Source organism: Sinohyriopsis cumingii, chromosome 18, assembly GCF_028554795.1.
Source record: "Sinohyriopsis cumingii isolate HCF-2022 chromosome 18, ASM2855479v2, whole genome shotgun sequence".
NCBI lineage: Eukaryota > Metazoa > Mollusca > Bivalvia > Unionida > Unionidae > Sinohyriopsis > Sinohyriopsis cumingii.
Genome location: NC_142978.1, coordinates 41,549,536 through 41,571,715, shown reverse-complemented (window position 1 = coordinate 41,571,715; position 22,180 = coordinate 41,549,536). Strand labels below are relative to the sequence as shown.

Genomic DNA, 22,180 nt, shown 5'->3' with positions numbered 1-22,180 from the left:
CGTTTTTTAAATCTAACCCAGACATTAATTTAAGATAGAACACGAACACATGAATTTGCTTTGGATTGTTTTTAATTTTTTTTATCATCAAAAGCAGGCAATATAATACCTGTCAAAAGAAATTAAATTTTTTTTAGTAGTAGTAACTGCCCACACGACATGAATATTTAGAACGTATTACAGTTGACGTCAATAACAGCAAGGGATGGAGTTTCACGATTTCATATAGTAAAATATATAAGGAGAGTTTATAAACACAGATGCAAGTAAGCATTTGTTACGAACACCAGATCTTATGAAATTAGCACCACCCAGGCGTCCAGACACCGCCAAAGTTCTTCGGATTGCCCTTCTTGTCCTCAGGAGGATGCATGGCGGGGACAAGGTGTTTCTTGTACTCTTTAAGTATCCCTTCCATTTTCTTTACCAACTCTGGCTGCTCTCTTGCCAAGTTATTACGCTCATAGGGGTCAGCTAGAATTATTATATACAATTATTATTGGTAAACATTTTGGCTGAAGAAAGGTCTCGCATCAATAAAGTAATGAAAATAATCACATTTGTGTGGAGATTAATACTGTTAATAATCTTCGAATCGTAATAGTTACCCCAAAAAATTTCAAAAATGTTTTAGCGACATATTGATCACTAGTTAATTCATCTTCAAACTATGTGACTATATATATAAATTATATATATATATATATATATATATATATATATATATATATATATATATATATATATATATATATATATGAAAAACAGAATAACTAAACGGCTGGTTACATAGTTTGAAGAACTCCAAATGGTGTTCCTAAATTTATTTTCTAATAGTTACATTAGAAATTAAAGCTAAATTACTTATTGTGGAAAATGAAAGATATTTTCAATACATGAGCAAAGAAAGCACTGTTGGCCTTTGTTTAGTAGCAACTTATTATGGCGTAAGGCAATTGCACTGTGAAATCGTGAACTTGGGTATTCAAAATATGTTCTGTTTTTTTTAGAAATGTAATTGAGGTGGGACATGCACATCAATATAACGGTCTGACAACCTTACTGACCTTTCAGATTGAAGAGCTCAGCTCCGAATTCTATCGATGCATTAGCGTTCCGATAAAACCGAAGATAATCCGCATGTCCATAGACCGTTTTCTCCACTCCTTGGTCACCTGTAATTTCATCCGGTTTGTACCAGCCGGGATAAGGGCCAGGATATCCCTGTATCAGTTTGTAGTCTCCAACCCTAGAAAAGGATCGTTTTCATACTGAATTCATCGTTTTTATTGTTGCAGCATTATATCATAAATATCGTGCTACTTTGCACCGCTTGTGCCTATGTAACCCCGCAGTATATTTAAAGAATGCAATAAACGGATGACAGAATCTTACAGAATAAATAAGACCAACCCATTAGGATTAATTAGCCCTTATGATAAATGAGTATTTACTATGTGTCTTTCGAAGGTTATCTTTAGACGACGTTAAATTTGTTAGCTGAACTTTTAGTGTCGAGTCGGCACCGAAATGGGTGACATCATGTTTGTTACTTCTTCGTGATTCTCTAATCAATAAGAAATAAGTAACCAGCTTTTTTCCCGACTTAAAAATGGGACAGGAATGCACTCGTGTGTATCGGCTACATAGATTTTGTATCTCGAATGTATTCAACACCAAAAAGTACTGACAAAAGTCGTCGTGCGGTATCGGAAATATACAAGGATACTTTTTGCGCACCGGTTATAAAAAGACGGTACATACATGAGAGATTCTATGAACAATTTTGACTATGTAAAACTCAGCTTAGAGTATTCTGAAATTTTAAATTCTTCTGTTTATATCTAAATAGGAAAATGTTCCAACAGCAGAAAAGATAGCAGAAAGTATCGATTAAGAGAAATAGGAAATAAGTGTGGCGTAGAAACTAAGCGAAATGACGAACCAGCAAGAGGTAAATGAAATATTTAACATCGTCGTATGACAGAATCGATCAAAAATCCAAGCGAAAATCCTTTACGCTCATATTTTCATGAATCTTGCAACGTTAGCCTGGAGGGGGTGCGGAGTTTGGACATTTTTATTATTAATTAATAATAATCGATTATTAAAATATTATAATAGGTTTAAGAAGCAAAAACAACAATAATAATGCATTAAATATATTACTGTATGTGTGCCTTGTAACCAAGACATTTGCCGTATATTGTCGACAGGCTATTGCAACTTTGTATCATTGATTATATAAACACTGTAGATAAATTCCAAGGAACCTGTACACATACCGATACGATGAACCATATTCTTGTAGGTTTCTTGGTGTAAGTTAAGTTTCAGTGCTTTAATCCAGCCCAAAATCATTTTCTCTCGCACTCCAGATTTCCGCGTATTTTGTCCCTTTTTCATGAGAGAGGAGGGCAGAGAGGATTGCGATGAAATTGTGTACAATATTAAATTCATTTAGAAAATGGGATTTAATAATACCTTTTATCGTTGTTTTCATATGTCACTAATGATCAATGAGTGGAAATTCATCATTGCTCTAAAATCAACAGCACACACACAGTTGCAATAATGATTATATGCGCGTAGGGCGGATTGCAACTTGATAAACCATTAGTATCGGTATATCAAATTGCTTTATGTCAACACTTTAAAAGCCATATCATTTTTAAAGTACGTGGTATATATATATATATATATATATATATATATATATATATATATATATATATATATATATATATATATATATACTCATTACTTCCAGGTTAATGATACATGCATCTTTATACTCATCAAAACCACATGGAAATAGAGCGCTAGCAACTGGTATGTCAACATACCCCTCTCTCTCTCTCTCTCTCTCTCTCTCTATTTCATTTATGCTAACTGTCTGATGTATTCCGCTCCCCCATTTTCTCTAGCATATATCTGCCGCAATTTCATACACACTAACAAACACATAAAAAAAATTTTTTGGGGGGGTGGGGGGCGTATTTCACACAGATTGTACAGCGCAAAAGAAATACCTGCCGCCCTTTTTCACAAACTTGTTTTAGTACTGTTATATTAACTATCAAAGTCTTCTCTTTAATTTATAAACTATAAATATTTTAAATATATCCGACAGTTTTGTATGTGTCTTTACCATTCAGCCTTGCAAAATGCTCATATCGGTGTTTATCGATGCACTTGGTTAGTTACATCCGAACTGCACTGTCTGAAACTCCCAGTGTATGTCATATTCTTATACGAGATTTTCATGTACGCTGTTGATCTAACTTGTCAGCTTTTTGTGCATGCATGCCTTGTATTTTTTATAAACATTTTAATCCTTGTCATAATCAGCCTCATATGTTATTTAGTTTTAAAATCGCGGATGCATTTGATCTGCTGTTATTATGTAAGAACAGCTACAAACTACGAGATGGTTCGTAATTATATAGTAAATGCTTCACCTTTGGCAGGAAACGAACAGCAGACCATTCGATGATTAGTAATTACGCGCTATATGCTTAATAAAGCATATGTTACTAGCAAAAAATATATAAGTTATATAAACTTTCATGTATCCTGACATTCAAACAAGACGATATGAAGAGTTTTGTTCCATTCCTATCCACTAATTTTAAAAACAAAATCCCAAATTGTGTCTCAAAGTCGAAATGTTCTCTCGAATTAACTCTAAAATTTAAGACTCAAATATTTTTCGTTAATACGGTACGGTAATGCTTTGTTACTTCAAAGTATAATAAAATTTGAATTGGCAGAATATTCCGAAACGTGCGGTAATTTGTTGTTTGCGATAATGACCATGGATTATTTAAAATAATGCCATTGAGTCTTAGTGCCATAGAACATTGATTTAAGAAAAGAATAATTTGTTATATACCTATAGAATTGTTTTTGTGTATGGTGCTAAATAACATACAATAGGCTACCGATGCACTAAAACAGTGTATAAAAAAAATGCATTACCGAAAATTCTTGAAATTTCTAAATGAATTTCTTAAAGAGAGTTCTGACTGAATTTTCACTTTTGTTAAATAATTCTTAATTCTGATTTTAATGATGTTATATATATATATATATATATATATATATATATATATATATATATATATATATACACACACACACACGTGGGTGTCTGTGTGGTATAGTAGACTTTGAAGATTGTGCAAACACTCCAACGGTCAAGTTCCTTAACATTATGGTTTTTAGAGTTCTCGCATCCCCCCCCCCCACAAGAAAAACATACTTCCAACAGTTAAATAACATTATTCAATTATTCCTTACAAAAAAAACTGACCGTCCGCATAATTGGATATTGTGCTAATGAAAGGTACTTGCTTTAGCTAGAGTATGAAACGGACTTTTAGCTTACGAAAGTGCTGGCAGAGAAGGATGAAAAGAAAACACTTTGCTTTGGCTAAGCAGACTGCACAGCTATACCCAGTCCCAGCAATGTACTTATCTTATTTTTTTAAATCTACAACCATGTAAGAACTGATCACCTGATTGCTTCGTGTCCCTCAAATGGAGTGAAGATCTCATCAATATGATAGACGAACTCTGTCCTCTTTGACGCTGAACCGGATCGTATCTCTTCCCACAGATTAATGCCGTCAATGTCTTCGTCTGAACAACAAGAAAAAAGTTAAATAAAAGTTTTGGAAATTAGTAGAAGAGTAGCTATGTTTTTCAAATTTACATTAAAATCATTGCTATGCATACAGTATGTTCTACATCCCGCTGAGTGCTGTCTAGTGCAGCAAGTATCTAACTTTGTCAAACTCACGTTAGTGAAAAGCGCGATATAGCTGAGTCAGAAGCATCGTCAACAGTTTGTGAAGATATTGGTTCAAGTGTTCTCGCTGGTATATATTTCCCAAACACAGTCCTAGATTCTCATCACGCTTTGATTGTGTGCTCGATGTTCAGGCCTTTGCCTTTCTTTTCTTTATATCAGATTCGAATTTTAACGACATTGCCTCCTTGGCCTTCCTTTTCATTATATCAGATTTGGATTTCAACGACATAGCCTCCATGAGCTTCCTTTTCTTTATATCAGGTCCGGATTTCAGTAACTAAGCCTCTGTCTTGACTAAAACTTAAGTGTCAGTGCTGAAATTTAAGTCCGATTTTAGAACGACTGAAACGTTGACTTAGTTCTAGACTTATTTTAAGACTTTTGTTGGTGAAATTTCACAGTTTTTACGTCAAAGTGAAATTGCATATAAGCTGCTAAAGTTTGTCGATTGCCATTATTTGGAAGGCGAGTCTGCTGCGTGTCGAATATCCCTCTTCCTTTTCACTATTTGGAAGGTGAGACCGTTGCAACCGTTTAATAATTATACGCAGCAGTTCAATACATTCAACATAATGGATTTGTTTATTGCAGCTGCCTACGGGAAATGTTTGTGTTTATGTTAATTTCCGTGTGTGCAAATATTAATCTCCAATAATTAATCGGAGAATGTCACACCCACTCATTTCATCACTATTGCTTTTAAATACATGTTTCTTCCTTTGAAAAAAATATCGTGCTAAATTTACAGGCGTCATTTAAGTATCTAGTGAAAGTGTTGTGAAAATTGTTTGAACAGTGTTATAGAAATGCACTTGTGTTATTGTGCGAAACCGAAGTGGGTTGAAATTATCTCGAATATTTGGAGAATGCCCTGCCCGCTAATTAGCAGTAAGTACTTTCTTTGAACTTGGCATTTCTATTCTTGAAGGGTATCGAGATGATAAAAGATGACGCTTGTGTATGTGGGGGAAATGTTTGTGAAAAATTAAAAGAAACCTTGATCACTCTCACGTCTCACCTCTGTCCGCGTAGCACGATTCTTGGATCGATCAACATGGGTAGGTGAGAAAGCTTGCCAGTAGCTTGCCGTGGATTGGTAATTCATTCTTTCCGGGATCTTCATCCACCAAATAGGCTGAAAATGGTGTTAAACTCCACATAAACAAAGCAAGCAAAAACATAACGAATACTGCATAGGTGATCTACTGAATTCCTGTAAGACCACTTTTTGGACCAGCTATCCACTGGGCTCAGTGCTGCCGTTACGTGCAAAAGGTCCAATATGCCAAATCATCTAAATAATACTGTAATCTTGAAACAAATTGGTCCTACACATCGTTTAGTTTCATTAAAACCAGATAATAATTTCTCCCTCGAAATGAGGTACTCTGCCATTTTCCATATGTACACGAATTAATCCGATGTTGATCGGCAGCATGCTTGGGTCAACCGTTTTTAGTCGAAAACTGGCACACAGGATTTGATGACATAAGACCACGCTAAGTCGGATTGTCTTGAGCCCAAGATCGCCCTTTAATCAATATTCTGGCGCCGCAGCTGATTACCAATATTCAACCCAGTCTTATTTTTATCAAATAAACGCATTTTATTCTCAGATCTGCTTTAAAAAGGGACCGTGCCCCTCTTTATTCCCTCTCGAATAAATCTTTGTTTGCCAAGTGCGAATGTTGTTGTTATTAAATTAGTCATTAACGAAATTTGTCGACTATATCACATCACTACTTTAGGGGCATTCCAGCAAAAACAAAACCTGATTAAGTGTGACGTCGTTAACCGAATTAAGGGCTGGCATCTCTAAATTTTAAATTGAATATTTGGATTACGTTAAAACCTAACATCTTGACTATTTCAAAGAACGGTTTATGTCAGATAGCTTTCTTATCAAATTATTTCCTTCCTTCCAAACTTTACTTAGACTGGAAGAATGGTGAAATTTATGAAAAACGGCAGCATAGGGGCTGTAAACAAAGTTAGTAGTAAATATAAATATCCACACATAAATAGGTCGGTATATTGAGCACGCTGTCTTTTTGGAATAATTTATATGTGATAGTTTATTGGCACTTGTGTTTATCAGAGAATTCAGATGTTTGTCATGCTTTTTAATTTTTACCTGGCTGTCCACCTGCAACTACTACAAGTGTCGGGTTCCAATCAACCGCGTGAATCAACCTGGAAGAAGAGAATGGGCAAATAAAACCGTATCGGTAACAAACTAACAATGTGACTGTTCTAAATGCGACAAACTCCAGTTCTGTCTGTCTGCAATCCGAATCGTCGGTCATTGAATGATTATATATGCAGTATATCGCTATAACGGACCGCCTTGTAATCCCATACTTCATAGCACAAGTGTGTGTGTGTGTGTGTGTGTGTGTGTGTGTGTGTGTGTGTGTGTGTGCTTAGGGTTCTGAGACTAAAGTTTAGGTATTGATTTCAATACAATTATTAATAACAAGGCGCCAAGGACGATATTGAATGAATTGGCAACATTATAAATATACAAATACAGAGCTGTGCTTTCAGCGATGTGAATAAAGCAAATTACATTTTTATTTTAATTAAAAAGGAAAATAAGCTCTTGGATTAGGTATTAATGCACTCAGTCATCTAAGAGTCATCTTTTCCCGCGTGCTTGGGGCAAACGAATTGTTATTTTTACATTAACATTAGACTAGTACATACGTTATATCCCCCCCCCACAACAAAAAAATAATAAAATTTAAAAAAACAAAAAAATCTAAAATGTAGTATTGTTTATTTACATAGGAAAAAGCTGTACCAAATCAGTTTTTGCAATTCCTTTGTTTTGTGCAGTGCGAGTTCATACAATCCAAGGCAAGAATCAACATGATTTAGTCAGAATGTTTTTACCAATGTCGTGAAATGATTTACAGCATACATTTTTTGAGTCTTTAAAAAATCTCAATATTATCAGGGTCGTAGTAATAAACAGTTTCAATTTAATTAATTTTAAGATGGTGCCTTTGGTATCCTTTAAAGTCATTACAAATTCTTCAGGTTGATCTGTATATTTCCATGCATGGGCAGGTAAATTGGTGCTAACGTTCAGACATTTATTACAACCTAGGATGTCAAATTTATAAATGTAGCATCACTTTCCACTTTGCTAAACCATATATATATATATATATATATATATATATATATATATATATATATATATATATATATATATATATATATATATATATATATATATATGAGAGATGAACAGCCTTTAACTACCCATTATATGTGTATCCTGATTTTGTTAAGCCAGCTCCATAGATGAAAGCTGACGCCCGTGTTCCGCCCTCATACACAGTTGTTTTCCCGCCACGAAGAGGATAGTTGTTTCCGTAGTATGATGGCCACCCTCCATTCTAAATAAATAAGAAAAGTGACGATTTACTATCTGAACTTAGCTTAGTCCAGTTTTGTGAAATCAACTCTACCGCACACCTAGAAATGACGCGATTACATTTTTACGCTATCCATATGACATTCACTTTTAAATGGTGTCTTAACGCTATGAACTCTGGGAGAGATTGAAAGTAAAATTGCATGGTTGCAACTTCTTTCTCTAAATGAATAATAACAAAACAATGCTTATACAATTTGACTACTCGCAGTGACAGCCGAATTAAAGAATGTACTAGAGTCAAGGAAAAAATATAAAGGTTTTGGAAAAATCTGTGTTTCTTTACGACCTGCCGTGAATTTTACGTCCAGACTTCCGGTTGTGAAAAGCGATGTGATTTATCTTTTTCGTCCTGTACATCTAGAGTCACAAAACATATTTTTTTCTTTATACATTTGATAAGTGGAGCTTGTGCATTTCAGCCTGCTGAAACTTAACAAATTTATTCATTCACTTTTTTAATACTCATTCGGCTATTATTTTATAGACACTCAGTGATAACGTGTGATATACGGTTGTGATAAGCGTGATATACGGTAGTGATAAGATGTGATATCTGGTGCTTGTCCGATCAAGTCCCTTACTTTGGAATAGATATTCAGCCAGTCGTATCACACAAAATCTTATATCTTGTTTGGTGGTTTTAAGTAGCATCAGTCTTTAGCTATGTAAAAATACAATGTTTCCATACCAGGCAAATTGTCCAACACGTCAAAACTGACCATCGTTAACTGCCAAAAGCGCGTACAGATTAGTACAGTCATCAAAATGTAGGAACAAGTTTCATATGAAAGGAATTCCACCAATATCAGATGTGTTCTTTCTTAACATCCCAGTCTTGGAGAATTTATGAAACAAATTGTTTCTGTGCGACTGTCTCAAGAGAAATACTTGAGAATGTAGCATAACTGACAAGTGTGTGTCAGCAAAGAGGATATGTTTTAAACAGTTTTAGCTTCGAAGTCCAAATTTGAAAAAGCTGATTTGATTTTTGTGTGATTCTTACCTGATCCTAAGAATGGCGTTGCAACAAACATAGGGTAGGTGCTATTTGTATTTCATCTCTTTTCAATGCTTTGCTAGATTTAAGTGATTATTTATTGACTCATTGGAGTCGGTATTGGGAAGATATTTGTCAAACAAAGCAATTAGAAGATTTCTCTAACAGATGTAATATTGCATAGTTTTCACGAGACTTTGTGGTAGCATGGAATACTTTCCTCATTTCGTAACATAGGAAATCTTTATATAAGTTCAGGTATTCATGCAAAGTAATTTGATATATGAGAAAATATTTGCATTCGGTGCTTGGTTCGTGTGTTGTGGTGTTTGGCGTGAACTACCGATCTACGGCTTGAAATGGCTTACTAATGGGTTATACAAATGTGAAACAAGAAAAACCTTGCAAGTTTGTAATTAGAATCTCTTGTGTGTGTCGTTGTTAGTTGATTAGAGGAAATATGCTTGTGGTATTCATACGTTTGAGAACTCTTCAGTTGACAATGACTTTTATCTCGTGAGGTCTTTGGAAATAGGGAAAACATCGACCTCAAGCCAGAGTCGGGCAGGTATTCTTTGCTTCGCTCGATTATGAGGCCACTTGCGTGCTACAGTATCTTTCAAATAGCAAATACATTTTTTAAATCAAATTCATATGCATGATAATAAAGTGGTCAGCGTTTCGAAAACATCTTCTTGATATCTAAGATTAGTGCAAATATAACAAATTTGTGTATAGGGACTATTTTAAAAGGAACGATTCCTTACATCGGCAGTGAAGATGATGAAAGTGTTGTCAAACATCCCATTACGTTTCAAACTGTCCGTGACATTCCCAATGGCTTCATCCAACGCAGAGACCATTCCTTATTAAAGCAAGGAAAGAAAGATAAACCTTTCACACATAATACAGAATTATATACAATCGGACCAAAGATCGATGGCGAGATCAATCGTTAAGTGGATAAGTCTGCAATGTACATTCCGTGTTTCCTTGTTTACCTGTTTAGGATCGTGAATGGAATTCAAAATTTGCAGATATACGGTATCTTGTAGAGATAAAATATAATAATTTAGGCCACGATATCCCAGTGTAAACAAATTACGTCAATTAGATTTATGTTTTCTTCTTCGTTTTTTATGTTCGTGATTGGTGTCGAGCTCTCATTGGTCTCTCAGCTGATTGTTTTGAGTTCGTGACAAGAGCTACATAAACTAGGAAATATATGTACAATGTTCTTACGAGCTTGGGACAAATGCTACAAATACTAGTAGATGTAAAGTATCTTTACATGAAATAGCATCAAGTAAGTGACAATTAGAAAGAAATTACACTATAGGTTACAGTATCGGCAAAGATCAGGATAAGTGCGCCAGGGCGTGCATTCGCGGATGAGAACCAGAAAACAACCAATTAGGTTTATACAGTCCTAAAATCTGTGACTTGAAACACGCTGTTAAATGATTGAATGGAAATTTTAAAGGAAAATAGCAATCATTAAAACCTACATAAAACATGGCCATATAAGAAAGAAAAGTAAATACAAAATGGGAGAAAAGAGGAAAAAGAACTTGCATCGTCTTTTGATAAGTACAACTACTATTTCCCATGAAGGCTTTCTAAACACAATATTAGTGTATTCTTTTCAACCATGTTCTTCTGTTCCTTGTATAACAGTTAACAGAATCCAATAACGCTTGTGTGGATTGATTATTTTCTTCTGTTTTCCGTTTATAATATGGCTTAGTGAATGATTCTTCGATAGTTTTAATAATTCGTACGCAAGAAGTATCGGACCAAACAATTGCTATTACCTGAAAACTTGCGTCTTCCATCTGTCTTTATATTTGGATAGAGATCTTCGTATTTCTTCGGAACCTTTAGTAAAGTAACACGCAGTATTGATGAAGGTGATAACTTTATATTTTTTCAAGAGATAACTGCAAGAGTATCCATGTTATGCTAATCTGTCTTTTGATTAAATTGATTACTGAATATGAAAATATATGTATATACGTAAAGTAAAACTGAACTGTATCAAAGGTCCAGAACAATGAATAATCCTTATTTTTCATCTATGTAAGACAAGTAGGAAGTAGTTTGATATTATTTAGATTATATAAGGTAAAAGAAATATAGTATTGTCATAAAAACTACTTTCAGTATATAAAAAAATAAGTTGATTTTCTTTTAAACTATTGCTGGCTATGCATTGTGACTTTACAGCACGCAAATAACCATAGGATCATTATGTTAAACCAGAAACGTGTTGTTACTTTTTTTGTTTGTTTTCTTTTTCTTCTTGGCGAAATTGACTTTTGAAAGTAAAATAAATGAGATAATTTCCGGTCGCCAGTTTGATGTGCATTTTACCAAATCATATTCAACAACTTCTGCATAGTTTCTTGTGTATTATCGGTGTCAAAAGTGCATGTAATATGATCAAATCAATCACCCACCTGTATTGGCTCATGAACGGATTGGAAAGGTAGGTACAGGAACATCGGATGACTTTTGTTGTGCTGGGATATCAGTAAGTCAGCTCTTTTTGCATAGCTAATCTGCAATGATCATATAAAGGGTAGTGGACTGAAGTCCGAAAGATGACTCTCATCACTTGAGAAATAAAAGGAATAAAAAGCAATATTTTTAATCGGAAAATCGTGCCATCGTTTCATCACAATGCGTTCCCAAGCAAATACAGTATTGTTTCCGAGAAAGTCGTATAAAAGTAAATTTATTGGTATTAGAAAAATGTTGGGGCTGAAATATGATTAATTGGTGACATTCTGTGAATAACAAAAAATGAAATATTATAATTGTTAGTGTTTTTGTTATTGAAACACATACATACATACATACATACATACATATATACATACATACATACATACATACATACATACATACATGCATGCATACATACATACATACATTAAATATTCTCAGCATGTTTTTTAATGTTTTCTAATTTCATGATGTTTGTTTTTGAAATCATATCATTCAATGTTTTTTTTTTTATCTTATAGATGTTGTCTAATGTTGTAAGGCGCTTAGAGCTTCTAAAGATTAGGCATTATACAAAGTCCTCATTATTATTATTATTAGTAGTAGTAGTACACACACACACACACACACACATATATATATATATATATATATATATATATATATATATATATATATATATATATATATATATATATATATATATATGAAAATCTGAATCTGTCCATGTGTCGGATAACACATAGAAAAATTAATTAATGTAAAAGATCAGAAAAATATCCATGCTTGATTCCTTCTAGTGCTTTCGCATCATCTTTACAGATGCTCTTCAGGTGTAAAATAATGTAAATTTTGTAAATATTGTACAGAAATTACGTATTCAGCTGCTGAGCGTCCATAAAGATGATGCGAAAACGCTCGAAGGAATCGAAGGAATTAAGCATGGATATTTTTTCTGATCTTCGGTTACATTAACTCATATATATATATATATATATATATATATATATATATATATATATATATATATATATATATATATATATATATATATATACTGCTCTGTTTCGTAAATGCGCAGTTCCTGTCATTTACATTTTATGAATCCCTTATTAGGAAAAGTCATTTGATGTGTCAGTAATCTTTACCGGAGAATATGTCTTGTCGTCTCGGACAACCTCTTTCCCATCTCGAAAATCGAGACCGTCCACTGAAATAATTTGATATGATACGTTCGTAATCCAGAATAATACATATTGTCCATGTTGCTTCTAAACGATAAAATTTTTCTTAGATACATTCTTACATTCAACCACGGGGAAAGTATCTGACTAAATAATGCATATAAGATATTTATTTGTACTGCAACGTATCAGTCATTTATTTATTTGTACTGCAACGTATCAGTCGTTTATTTATTTGTACTGCAATATACCAGTTATTTATTTATTTATTATGTTATTTATAATTTCTACTGCAGTATATGAGTTATTTATTTATTTGTTATGTTATTATAATTTGTACTGCAATATATCAGTTATTTATTTATTTTTGCTGTTATACTGTTTAAAAATTTATCGAAGTTTTCTCATTATATTATTCGTATAAAGTGATGTAAATTTCTCTTAGTCGTTGGTAGAGGTTAAATTGTTCCACGTTCTTGTTATCTGCAAATACGACGCCATCAAAAACTGGGTCTTTAGTTCTTGAGAAGTTTAGGCAGAAAACACCAGACTTTACTCGCTCCTGCGTTGTATCAGCATGAAATTTTGATAAATATTATCATAGAGGTGGAAAGACCGAATATTTGAGAATAGTTTATTTGAACGGTCGGATATTTACAAGTATGTCAGATGTAAAGTAGGTATTATATATTTGCTTTGTTTTATTTTATATGTACTTGCTTTTATTATATATTTCATAACGAGATTTTGAAATATATCAGTGGGGTGAAAAATTATATCGGCACTGTGCAGTGGTGATATCACATTTATCGCCAAAATGGCGATATCCCTTTTGAAACTACTTTCTTTTTTCATTTCAGAAGTATATATGCCCTGAGGTATTTTATTCAGATCTAATTTTTTTAAACCATAATTAGCCCTATTTCATTTTTTCTTCTACTTTACTTCTCTCTCCCCACCCCCCAAAGTAGGAGAATAGAGTCTTAAAATGTTTCAAGACTGTAGACACTCTAGTACATGTAATGAATGAGAAGGCACAGTAAAAGATGCCTAAATGTGAGCCCCAAACAACAAAAGGTAGGCTTCAAGTATTATCTTTTATATAATTAGTTTTCCACACGAATCCTTCAAATTGTCAGCAACTGTATTTACACGACCTGTTGCTTTTCCATATTCTGTCATCCATGCAGTATCATATAGGATACCCGTTACAATCAGTGACTATCGGTACACATTTGTAAGAAAGACTTTTTATTACAATTGTTTATGTAGTAGTTTGGACTGTCATCTTAATCATAATAAAATCTGAAAATGATGGATAAATCAGGCATTGTTTTGTGTCGACGGCAAACCGAAAATAAATGACAATTGAAATTCGGATGCAGCCTCTGCCACAGAAATAGACTCCAAGTTTATCAGCACTCAAATACACATGTGTGAATGTAGAAATAAACAGAAAGAGAAACCAAAATCATTATAAGTAAATTCAAAATCTTTACACGCTGTTGTTAAATGATGTTACTCTCTGAAATCTGTTGGATCGTTCTGCCAAGTTTCTACAGTACCCTCATCCCAGCAACGTTCACTGTATCAATCCGCGAAATGTGCAAACAGAAATAGAAAACTCTTCATTTTTGCGTGAGTAAAGGCACTAATTTGACAAAATATATCATTTCAAGGATTATATATACCAAACAAATTTGTCAAAAGTCGCTATCCTAACATTATTGTAAAATTTCGGAGATTATCGATGTAGTAATGCAGCCGTTAATTTTATTGACACAGAATGGAGGAAAAAATTCGTGAAAATTTAAAGATTTTGTCTTAAAATAATATAATAAAAGAAAATCTATGTTTCCTAAATAAATATAATTAAATATTTCACTCATAAAGTGGAAAGACAGTCGTGACAATACAATGTCTCCGCTTCATTCATACAATATTTCCATATAGCCACTAGAAAAACGTAGGTATCGTCTATGTAGCTGTTTTAATACGTTTGATATTGTTGTATCGTAGAGGTTAGATTTATCGTATAGGTCGGATACTTGTATACAGCTTTAATTGTTGAGTTCGGATTTTTGTTGTAGAGTTCGAATACTTAAGAATAAATTCAATATATATTAAATCAGATACGAGTAGTTCTATGAAAAAGGTACGATACACTCATAAAGTATCATTGTCGATGTTGGATACTTATTTTAGGTGCTAGGTGCCAGCTATTTGTAGAGTTTTATTGTGGAGGTCGGATACTTACGCACTGTTTTATTGTAGTAATCTTCCTGGGCCTGGTAATAACCATAGAATGTGTCAAAACCGCGGTAGGTTGGAGTGCACTCCCATTTGCACATCCCAAGATGCCACCTAAACAGAATAACAAAGGTAAAGCCATTTCTTTGACATGAAAATGTACAAGTTTTTAATACTTTTAATTGTGTAAACATTATCTATTTCATTTTTTATCAATTGTTATTAATCCTTATGTATAATAGCCTTGACTATTTACCGTTAAATTTGTAAATGTTTGATATATTCTACAAGAAGGACCTAAAAATGACCCGACCCTTCCTGTCCGCTTTTTGTTTCTATCATTTTGACCTTTTATAGAAAATAGAAACTTTGAAATAATACATGAATGAGGAATATAGATATCGAAAGTGTATAAGCACTTTATTACCGCAAGTTTAATTTTCAAAATAAATCAGTGCAACTAACACAACAACAAAATTCCCTTGCTACTAATAATTCTGATTATATGGGTGTCATATCCCATTTGTTTCAGCTTCTGTAGCTGGAATGTTAAGTTTAGTAGATAGTAATATGGCCGCTCAAACGTGATAACCATGTGCTGATAAAACGTTTAAGATTTTACCGACATTGTGCATGAACAGAGATTTAATTGTGGCGTGATTCTTGCGTTTGTATCAGATTTCATTCCAACTCAGTTCCCTGTCCACTTACTTTCCTATTATATGGGTGTCATATCCCAGTTTCTTTAGCTTCTGTGGCAGGAATGTTTGATTTAGGGGCGAACAATAGGGCTGTTCAGGGTAGATAACCATGTGCTGAAATAACAGTCAAGATTTCACATTTTAGTGCACGATAAATGCTGAGAGAACGGATGAGATGCATTTTATACAATGCCAAAAAATAAGATACAGTTAATAAAACAGTAAACTTTTCCAAATACGTTTTTATTCGTGCTCTTTTTCGGCTACAATTTTTTTTTTAAAATTTAACATTTGTTAGAAAGTGACACTAAGTTTCCTCAGTAAGCTCTATCGGAAAACTGCACAAGTTTAATTTTGATAAAACGTGAATTTGCGTTGTTGATCAAATACAAAAACTTGTTCAATTTGAGATTATCGCAGAAAACCTAAGCCCGTAATCGTGCTCAAGAGCTGCGTCGTTTTGAAAAAAATAAATTAACCATAATTCGCCTTAACATCCGGTGAATGACTGTATTTCCCGGACGACATTGATCCATTTGGTGTTTTGGGTAACTCATAGGCTTTTAACCGACTAACTTTTTAGAAAAGTAACTTTTCTTAGTTTACAATAGACGACTGAATTCTTTCTAGCAACAGTAATTTCAAATTTAATTCAGCCTTTACATACAATGCGATTAGAACGGAAGCTACTTGAATTTGTGTTATGTCAAATTTTCTTTCTTCTCTAAATGTAATGTTTACATAAAATCGGCAACGAATACAAAGCAGAACATGATATTGAAGTTGGAAAAGCATCGCCTCGTACTCTTTATTACGCTAACGACCTGGCCTAGGGGTTAGAGCGTCCGCCCCGGTTCGGGAGATCGTGGATTCGAACCCCGGCCGAGTCATACCAAAGACTTCTAAAAATGGTACTAACAGCTGCCTCGCTAGGCGCTCAGCATTACGAAGTTAGTGGTAGAACTGGCTGGCCTGGTGTATGAATAATGTGACATCATACTACATGTCTGCGGCATGATGTCCCAGTGCTAGATATCACTTTAAACTGCCACACTGCAGACATCGTAGCGATATGACTGGAAAATTGTTAAAGCTACGTTAAATCTCTCTCTCTCTCTCTCTGTCTCTCTCTCTCTCTCTCTCTCTCTCTCTCTCTCACACACACACACACACACACACACACACACACACACACACACTGCCACAGTGATATAAAATGTTCAGATTAATTGATACTTTGATGACCTTATGACATTTGATTTACAATATAGTTACTATGGTTTTTCCTCTTAGGCGTCTTTCGTACACAATACATACGCACATTTTGCATAACATGGCACACACACAAAACAATCGGAATAAAGAAACCTAATAGGAATATTGTTTCCAGTGGTAGAACACAAGAACGATGACATTATAATTAAGCACGGGGGAAGATGTCATTATGTATCAAAATACGTTAAAATGTAATGTGTCTAAGCCGTCACAATTTAGCGGCTTCCTTAATTCTTAATGTGATTTTAGCGTTGGCCTAGGGGACAAAGCCAGCAGCCAAGCAATCAGACTCGTCAGTTTTTAGTACGAGAAGATGACGCCGCAATGTTACGTCATACTGAGCGTTACTGTTCATGCACCCCAAAAGACGTTATAGCTTGCTTGCAAAGAAGAAACGTTTCTCTATTAAACTGCGACTAAATGCAGATGTGTTGCTTTATCCTGATAATATTTTAACATAAACATTTCCGTTTTGATTAGAAGTCGGCAATAGCAAGATTTAAATTGCAAAGCGCACAGCCCGAGTGGCGCAGTGAACGAAAATGTACCGCATACATGTTGCTTCTAATTGTTGATGTACAGCCAAAATAGTCAAACTTTCTCATGTAAGTTTAATGTAACGAATAATTCTTGTTATACACAGAAAAATGGAAAACAATTAAACAGAAGCTTTAAAAAAAAGTCTGTAAAACCGTTATTCCATCTCTCTTTTACAATACTGAGACGGCACAAAACGAGTAGTGTGACTGAAACTTCGCAGTTACGATTATTGTCTGTTAAATATTGATGTTGTCTTAACCAATTTTTTTCTTCAGGTTTTAAGCATATGTTACTGCCTAACAAATGTAAAGAATAAACACATAAGATAGTAAATTCTCATATTTATGACATACCTGCATTCCAGACTTATATGGATATTTGCCAGTCATAAAGGCGTGCCTCGATCTATCGAAAATACAATATGGTTAGTAGTGTTGAATTTCAACTCATTATTTATTTTATGTGAGTGTGTGTATTCCTACATGCAACTGTTTCAATTGAAAGAAGATTATCGAGGCCACAAATATAATTACATCTTTTAGGATAATTGATTCATAAATGTATAGTAAAAGGTATACAATTACAAGTAAATAAACCATAAATATAAGGAATACATTTATATTGAATAAATTGACAGACCAGACAACTTGTTCCTGCTACTGTCCTTTCTACACGTTCTGTTTACTCGTTCAAACGAAGGCGTATAGCAGGGAAGGTTTTGATGTTTCGTTTTTTTTATAATTAAAAAAAGGCGATGTTTGATGATATTCGGATGTTTTCATGCTTGCTTGGTTTGTTGGACGGTATGTCATATGGCAAGTGTGTGTGTGTGTGTGTGTGTGTGTGTGTGTGTGATTATTTGCATAAAGTTTAAAATTTTCAGATGTTGTACATGTTTTCATGTTAGCCTTTGAGGCATGTAAGCAACCCAGTACGTGGATGGAGGGAATGATAGCACGGTTACGTTGAATGTAAGTAATACAAGAGTATCCGCTAATAAAACATTAGTACTGTTGATGTTTTCTTTCATTATTTTAATCTGAGACACTGCGCATCATGATAAAATGAATTAGTAACAACAATGGTATTAAATACCCATCCTTATTCAACTCATGCCGAAGGCTACTGTTCCCGTGGCTGATCTGAAAACCATGTACCGCTATTATGAACAGTGTAAATTAAAAGATGCATGACATGAAATTAATAGAGCACATCATAAAACTTGTTTTTATTATTATTGTGAAACATGTTTAGTGTACGTAGTCCAATCAGGATGACTGAATCACATTTAGTTTGATAGACGAAGGACTTCAGATTACGTTCGGCTCTTCGGGTCTGGCGTGATAAGATGTCCTTCAGCTATCAAAGCTAGACGCGATGCAAGGACACAAATCAAACCCCTCTCGCATGATCCAATGTCCTTCCACTATCAATCTCAACGCGATAAAATCACCCAGATCTAATTACTCTGCTGATAACTTGTATTTGCAATCGACGTAACCATTTATTATGTCTCTTCATTAAATAAGAACCAGTAAATTCGGCATACAGATCTCACACATATACACACGCACGCACACACACACACACACACATTATAATAATCTGTAAACATTCTCTGTCCTACAAACAACCACCCCTGAAACTTACGGAGTGCAGAGGGGCTCGACGTAAGACTGATTGAGGATGACCCCTCCAGAGGCCAACTTGTCAATGTTGGGAGTAAGCATATCAGGATTGTGGAATCCCACGTCATTCCAGCCTGAAATGTAGTTTTCGAGTTTCAATTAACTGAATTGGACTAAACATCTAGAACAGCTAACCCCTTCCTCTATTGTACACAGGGGTATTTTAGTCCTGTATATCATAAGTAAAAATAATATTCTAATCTCCATGAAATGCTACTGAAGGGTGGGTTCTTCTCGTCGTTGGAACGTACGGTTTTGCGAGGATTAGAAAGAACTCGATTTTATGGTAAAGGATAATAGGCAACTGGTCATTAAATCGTTTTAAAACGTTTGACTCGCTATCTGCGAAAAGGAATGAGATAAAGGACAGAAGAGATGGTTTTGCAACCAACCAAGCTGTTGTCCATTCAAACTGAGGAAACAGTGTTACCAGGACTGTTCATGTCGTAATATGTCTTTAATTATGTTATGAACCATACAATAACGAGAACGAACAGATGAAGTTTATGCAGAAAAATGTTGGAAGGCAGAAATATTGGAGATCAGAGAGACACGATACTAGTCATCTAGACTTTAAGAAATCATTCAATTTTTCTCCTGCTTCACGGATAGAATATTGTTTAAATACATCTAAACAAGAGAAGAGCTCTTTACACAAAAAAGTGTCAATTAAAACTCATTAGATGAAGGTTATTCAGATACGTTGCAGTGAATATTCATTCTGTCCTCTGTATAGATACAGTGATCTTGTTAATAACGGAATGTCATTTACCAAAGTTTTTGTTTATAACGTCATTCTTTGCTCATAAATGAACACGGCAAAGAACAAATTATCTTACAGGTATGAACACTACCAGAAATTTCATAGTAAGATGACGTCGATACCGGCTGCTGTAAGGGACGCCAATTCTTAAATTACCTGGTTGACTCACATAAATAGAGTATATTACTAATTCTGATAAATATGAAACCAATTTTGATAATACTCAACATTTAGACAATGTTTAACAATCGCATTGCAACGATTTTACAATATTTGATATCTTGTCTGATAATCGAACATTTTTCTCTCTTTTTTCTCAAGATGACTGAGAACTGTCATTGCTAGACAAGCACTGGACCATCAATGACATAAAGTTTGTACTGACATCGGTCTACTTCGCAGTTCATGTCAGATTCACCATGTTGTACAGACTACTGAGTTTTGCCGATATATTTCTAACATACGGTCATATTTCGACACCCAATGATTATCTTATACCAAAATTGTCCTACTTCTATCGAGAGAGAGAGAGAGAGAGAGAGAGAGAGAGAGAGAGAGAGATTACCTAGATCATCTGCAACAATAAATACAATGTTTGGTTGTGACTCTTTCACTGCATCAACGCCAATCCAGTACAGACAAATGCACAGACAGCTCAGGATACGAGTCATCTCCATACCAGAGGCAAAAGAACAGCTTGTAACTAGACACAAAACAGCATCTACACTGATGTTAGCGGTCAGATATATAAAGATCAGGTGATACTTGTTTTAATGTGTTAAGGTCTCGGCTGAAACACATTTATCATTCATCAGAGGTTAAGTAAATAAGTAGGGTCGATAAGTACGCTTGGTGTGCTTCCTTCAACCCAATCTTTCTTACCCGGTTAATGAGCAAACACCTTTTGACCAGGCTCCGGTTTTTCCTATCTTTCTAAGCAGAAACTTAAACTTCAGCTCAGAGTCTAAAAATATTGGCAGTTGAAAGTTATTAACTGAACATTCACAATCTTCCTAACCTGAGCACTTCCTGTGTGCGAAACTATATTGGCATAGCCATTTGATTAAGGGGTTTTGAGCCCGAGTTGGAGTTCACGGTTCAAAAACTGGCGAGAACATAGGGTCTAGTAAATTGTTAAAAATGGTGTTTCTACATGAAACGTACCATTTTTATTGAGCTTCTTACTAACATAAATGTAAAAGAGCGTGTAGTATTACCAATGTACGTCTGTTCGTTCGTTTGCCACAATTTTTGCTTTTGGGTCCGTTTTTCATTCACTTTCAGTTGTAAGATAAAAGAAAGTTGGTGAGTGCAATACAATTCCTTGAGAAGTTGGTATATGTGGCCTACATTATTTGGTATAATAATTTTGGTTAAGCTTTGCGTTCACATTAAGTTTCTATGCAATGGTGGCTATAGAGTCAATTACCGCTCCGGTGGCCTAGTTGTTAGAGCGTCCGCCTCGGATGCGGGAAGTCGTGTGTTTGATCCCCGGCCGAGTCATACCAAAGACTTACAAAAATGGTACTGACAACTACATCGCTTGGCGCTCAGCATTAAGAGGTTAGTGTTAGGACTGGTCGGCATGGTGTCAGGATAGTGTGACTGGGTGGGACATCACGCTACAGGTCTGCAGCATGATGCACCAGTGCTAGACATCACTATAAACTGCCACACTGCAGACATCGTAGGGATATTACTGAAAAATTGTTAAAGCTACGTAAAAAATCCAAATCACACACACAAACACACACACAGAGTCAATTAGCTTTGTATCTGGAAGGCTCATGTTTATTGCGACACTCTTGTCTGGACATTCTAACTCACAGTGTATGCTTTTTTGAAGTCTTTTTTTAAATTAGTTTGGCAAGAAATTCATACATCCTAAAACGGGTCGAGAGAAATCTGTTTCCTACAAATTTACGTTTAACATTTTTTCACAAAATTGTATAGCCCATACTAGAATGATGAAATTTGTATATATTTTGGCTTTATCTTTTTTGTGCTTCA

At 34.5% G+C, this 22,180-nt stretch overlaps 1 protein-coding gene across 1 annotated transcript; it reads right to left on the bottom strand.

Annotated features, from left to right (window-relative positions):
* Positions 1–133: 133 nt before the first annotated feature.
* LOC149776481 (arylsulfatase B-like) lies at positions 134–20,949 on the bottom strand. Its single transcript, XM_089942409.1, has 14 exons — positions 20,736–20,949; positions 19,370–19,481; positions 18,073–18,124; positions 15,915–16,018; positions 15,211–15,317; positions 12,918–12,979; positions 11,721–11,822; positions 11,076–11,139; positions 10,029–10,126; positions 8,087–8,223; positions 6,951–7,009; positions 4,521–4,644; positions 1,068–1,249; positions 134–474 (listed from the first exon to the last, which is right to left on the bottom strand). The coding sequence occupies exons 1-14, from the start codon at positions 20,845–20,847 to the stop codon at positions 302–304; spliced, it is 1,488 nt and encodes a 495-aa protein (XP_089798535.1). The 5' UTR covers positions 20,848–20,949; the 3' UTR covers positions 134–301.
* Between the last annotated feature and the right edge of the window lie 1,231 nt (positions 20,950–22,180).

Bases quoted from the DNA above. Each gene is read 5' to 3' on its own strand.
- LOC149776481 (XM_089942409.1), bottom strand. From the start codon at position 20,847: ATGGAGATGACTCGTATCCTGAGCTGTCTGTGCATTTGTCTGTACTGG. The intron at 18,125-19,369 runs GTAAGTTTCAGG...TATTTTCGATAG, and splicing joins GTCGAGCCCCTCTGCACTCC to ATCGAGGCACGCCTTTATGA. The intron at 10,127-11,075 runs GTAATAGCAATT...TGCTTTAATAAG, and splicing joins TGGAAGACGCAAGTTTTCAG to GAATGGTCTCTGCGTTGGAT.